Source organism: Salvelinus sp. IW2-2015, unplaced genomic scaffold (genome assembly GCF_002910315.2).
Source record: "Salvelinus sp. IW2-2015 unplaced genomic scaffold, ASM291031v2 Un_scaffold2284, whole genome shotgun sequence".
Lineage (NCBI taxonomy): Eukaryota > Metazoa > Chordata > Actinopteri > Salmoniformes > Salmonidae > Salvelinus > Salvelinus sp. IW2-2015.
Window position 1 is genome coordinate 45,465 of NW_019943611.1, and position 5,067 is coordinate 50,531.

Here is a 5,067-nt window from a genome sequence, read left to right on the forward strand (position 1 = left end):
AAGAGAGGAGAGAAGGGAGGGAGGGGAGGAGTGCAGTGGGGACAGAGGAGAGAGGATAGGAGGGAGGAGAGAAGGGGGGAGGAGAGGAGGAGTGAGGAGAGGAGAGAAGGAATAGCAGTGAGGAAGAGAGCGAGAGAAAGGGAGGGAGGAGAGGAAGAGAGAAGGATTGAGGAACGGAAGGAGATTTAAGGGAGGGCAGGGGAGAGGACGAGAGGAGCGAAGGGAGGTAGACAGAGAGGGAGAGAATGGGAGGGAGGAGAGGAAGGAGAACGGGAGTGAGGAAGAGAGGAGAGAAGGGAGGGAGGGGAGGGAGGAACGAGAGGAGAGAAGGGAGGGAAGGAAGGAGAGGAGACAGAGGAGGAGGAGGAGAAGAAGAGAGAAGGGAGGGAGGGGAGGGAGGGGAGAGAGAGAAGGAGGGAGGGGAAGACTGAGACAATGAGGAGGGGAGGGAAGGAGAGGAGGGGGGGGGCGGGAGGAAAGAGAGAGAAGGGAGGGAGGAAGAGAGGAGACAGGAGGAGGAGGAGGAGAGGAAGAGAGAAGGAGGGAGGTGGGAGGGAGAAGAGAGGAGAGAGGAGGAGGAAGAAAGAGGAGACAGAGAGGAGGTAGAGAGGAAGAGAGAAGGGAGGGAGGGGGAGGAGGAAGGGGGAGAAGGGAGGAGGAAGAGAGAAAGAAGAGAAGGGAGGGAGACTAGATGAGAAGGATTATTGATGTTTTATCTACCGTTAGGTGATTTGGTCTCCTGGGACTTGTAATGAATGCAAGACAGCATGGCTCTATGCAAGGATCACTGATGAGGTCTCATAAAAAGTCTATGGCAATGTGATTTAAATCATCACATTGACGTGGGCGGGTGTTGAGAGGCGTGGTTTGACGTGGGCGGGTGTTTTGAGAGGCGTGGTTTGACGTGGGCGGGTGTTTTGAGAGGCGTGGTTTGACGTGGGCGTGTCTTAACCAATCTACTCCCATGAGATCATTGCAAGTAATACCTTCATCAAACATACATGATCGAGCCCTGATCAACAGTAGTGCACTAAATAGGGAATAGGGTGCCAATTGGGAAGCATAACAGTTAAAGGAGTGTTCGGGTTACCTCATCCAGTTGTCGCTCTACAGCCTGTCTGTACTCCAGAGTGACCGGCTGCAGCTTGGGGCTCACTGCTGCCACCTGCTGACTGGAAGACCCCAGGACATAGCTGCACGGACCACAGAATGATTTTTTAGATCAATCCCCCAAAAAATGTAAAAAGGCAACAGAAAAGACAAACTATTGTCTGGTAATCATCCTAAAATATTTTAGCAAGGCTGTTACTACTAGCAACATGATTTGGCATCTTGATGCTGTGTGAGAGATTTGATTTGGCATAGGGTGTCAGAGATGCTGTGTGATGGTGTTGGTGTGAGAGAGACCATACTAGATAGATTCAAATTCAAATAATTTGAAAACAAATTTAAAAAACATTGATAAACTCTCATTTCTGTTAGGTGAAATACCAATCACAGCAGCAAGATTTGTGGCCCGTTGCCATGAAAACAGGGCAAGCGGTGCTGCATAAATGTAAAAAAACACTAATATTTAACTGTTTATTTTAAAATTCCCCCACAATTAGTACTACGACTATTTCAGTCACCGGTTCAAGTCCTGCTCAGACTGCCCCCATATCGCTACATGGCTCACCTCTCTATGGCAGCCACATTGAGGCAGAACAGGGATCTGATGTAGTCCAGTTTCCTGGGTGTAGAGATGTAGACCATGCCTAGCAGAGAGCTGCAGCCAATACAGGTCAGGTGGACTACCAGGCTGTAACAGGGGGAATAACAACAGGTCAGGTGGACTATCAGGCTGTAACAGGGGGAATAACAACAGGTCAGGTGGACTATCAGGCTGTAACAAGGGGAAATAACAACAGGTCAGGTGACTATCAGGCTGTAACAGGGGAATATAACAACAGGTCAGGTGGACTATCAGGCTGTAACAGGGGGAATAACAACAGGTCAGGTGGACTATCAGGCTGTAACAGGGGAATAACAATGGTCAGTGGACGTAATCAGGCTGTAACAGGGGGAATAACAACAGGTCAGGTGGACTATCAGGCTGTAACAGGGGGAATAACAACAGGTCAGGTGGACTACCAGGCTGTAACAGGAGGAATAACAGAATGGTCAGTAGGTAGGGGCAGGGCTGTGGTCACGAAATTTCATCAGCCGGTGATTGTCAAGCAAATCAGTTGGTCCCTCGGGCAATTGACCGTTAATTAACATAAACACATTTAGCATTTCCTGTCTTCCACAGCCCACAGGCCACTGATGCAGACCTGTGGAACATCTACATTTTAAAAGGTCTACTAAATCGATGTAATATAGTCCACACCTTCACAATAAATCCAGTATTTATTTTAGACAGGTCTAAAGAAACATGATAGGAAGAAAACGTAGTATATTTCAGAAGAACAGAATAGCATCCTCTGAGTTGTCCTTATGTTAGGTCCTGATGTGGCTATGCCATATGGCTGTGGGGCTGCACTAGTTCATTTAGCAGACAAGATTGGCTTAGAATGCCGTGGTATTATTTTATAGTATGAAGAACACAATTTAACAGAAATGTGTTGAGCGGTTAACAAATAAATAGTTACTCATCTGTTTAGAGTTAATGTAACTTCTGTTCTACAAACGTTGGGTTAAATGTTTTGATGTTTAATACATTGTGAGACTAATGATGATTAGAAAAAAGTCGCTATAAAAAAGGCATGAGCTCTGCTTAGTTTTTTTGCGCAGGCTGTACACACGTCATCAGTCTCTCATTCACAAGTACTTGATAATGCCTCAAATTTCACGGTGGCATCACCGCAATATGTCCTACTTTGACAAAAACGATGACTTGACTTAAATCGTTGTTCAACATTACGGGTAAGCTCTGGGCATCGTCTTTCAGCTGGTGTGGGCGTTTAAAGAACCTAAAACGTCTTAGGGCTAGGCCCCTTTTTTTCTCAATTTCCGCCTGAATGACGTGCCCAAAGTAAACTGCCTGTAACTCAGGCCCAGAAGCCAGGATATGCATATAATTGGTACCATTGGAAAGAAAACACTTTGAAGTTTGTGGAAATGTTAAAATAATGTAGGAGAATATAACACAATATATACGGTAGGAGAAAATCCAAAAGAAAAACCAACTAATTTTTTTGTTGTTGAGAGAGACCATGATCTTACAATGGCAAGTATAAGGGTATAATGGAAATTAGCTTCCAGGATGCAATTCCTATGGCTTCCACAGGGTGTCAGCAGTCTATGTTCAAGGTTTCAGGCTTGTAACTTCCAAAACTAATAAGAAATATCACTTTTAGTACAGGGACAAAGACTTGGATATTTGTGTTTGCGCGCACTATGAAAACCGGACGCACTTGCTAAAATCGGTTTCATATTGAACATATTTCTTTCCGTAAGAAATATTATAGTTTCATTACATTTTAGGGTATCTGAGGAGTAAATAGAAACTTATTTTGACAAAGTTAAAGGGCGCCGTCCTCAAACAATCGCATGGCATGCTTTCGCTGTAATAGCTACTGTAAATCAGACAGTGCAGTTAGATTAACAAGAATTTAAGCTTTCAACCGATATAAGACACTTGTATGTAACTACATGTTTAATATCCATAATTTTTATGATTATTTCACCGGAAGGTGTCCCGCCAGGGGGGAAGGTGTCCCGCCAGGGGGGAAGGTGTCCCGCCAGGGGGGAAAGGGGGCAGGTGTCCCGCCGGTGTCCCGCCAGGGGGGAAGGTGTCCCGCCAGGGGGGAAGGTGTCCCGCCAGGGGGAAGGTGTCCCGCCAGGGGGAAGGTGTCCCGCCAGGGGGACGCCTAGCCTTATTAACAGAACTCAACTTTAAGGTCAAGCTGCAGAGCGTTAAGAGTAAATGGTGTGCGCCTAATGAATATATCCAGGGTTTAGGTGGAAGTTGGTCCTTGACACTGATCTTGGGCCAGTTATATGTTTCCTCCCATTAATGGTTCAGGTTAGGAGGGGTTGAGGATACTGAGGGGGAATTTCCCCACGGAGCAGTCGGTAGCCTAGTATAGTACTGTAGCTGGCAAGGAACTAGTGTCTAACCCCACGGGACCGGGTTCCACCATTCTAACCCCCGCGGGACCGGGTTCCACCATTCTAACCCCCACGGGGCTGGGTTCCACCATTCTAACCCCCACGGGACCTGGTTCCACCATTCTAACCCTATAGTCCATCACAATGTGACACAGCTAGTACTTTTCCCTAGCATACCTTCTCTTCAGTCATTTTTGGGAGGGCTACTTTTAATTAAAATTGAGTTAAATACATTTTTGTAACATTACTTTGAGTACAGATTGAGTACTTCTCTTTTTGCGTGTATCACATGACATCATTGGATGAATAGTAAACTCATGTGGGCAGAATCTGCATGTAGACCGAAGAATCTGCAGGGACTGAATGGAATGTGTGAGATAACGTGCAGCATTAGTTCCGTTTTTTTCTTTTTATCACTGGTTATTTGCACGTATCGGGATTGGGAAAACTGAGTTTCCTCGAGTGCTTGGCGTGCGCCCACATGGATTGGAAGGGCGAAGGGCTTTGGTTGAGAGTTTCCTTTCGCGAGGGTGGAGACTCCCTTTCTAACACGTATGAACACAGAAGTTAATCACACAGCTGAGCAAATTACACCAGATTTTACTTCTGGGTTAATATAGAATCGATTTAATAAGAACATTCTGTCTATGACGATGAAGGTAAACATTGAGGAATTTGGCAGAGGTTATTAGCAGCTAGACATACGCTGTCTGACTTACCAGCCTAGATCCTTCTTACAGGTACCGGAGACGTGAGTTTCTTTGCCAATCAAAACATTGTCACTGACACCTGCAAAAAAAACACAGAGGGAATTGTTCAGTCTCTTTGGGAAATTGGGGAACATTATCTAATTAGGTAGCTAAGTGCTTGGAAATCAATCTGTCTTGTCCTTAGACATAGTGTCTTGTCCTTAGACATAGTGTCTTGTCCTTAGACATAGTGTCTTGTCCTTAGACATAGTGTCTTGTCCTTAGA

The 5,067-nt window shown here is 45.6% G+C and overlaps 1 protein-coding gene across 1 annotated transcript in view; it reads right to left on the reverse strand.

Moving 5' to 3' along the window:
* mis18a (MIS18 kinetochore protein A) overlaps window positions 1-5,067 on the reverse strand; it is a 32,143-nt gene that overhangs the window by 14,935 nt on the left and 12,141 nt on the right. The window contains exons 2-4 of the mRNA XM_024140803.2: window positions 4,812-4,881; window positions 1,676-1,798; window positions 1,091-1,193 (exon numbers count right to left, since the gene is read on the reverse strand). Of these exons, the coding sequence (XP_023996571.1) occupies window positions 1,091-1,193; window positions 1,676-1,798; window positions 4,812-4,881 (296 nt within the window). The remainder of the gene's footprint in view (window positions 1-1,090; window positions 1,194-1,675; window positions 1,799-4,811; window positions 4,882-5,067) is intronic.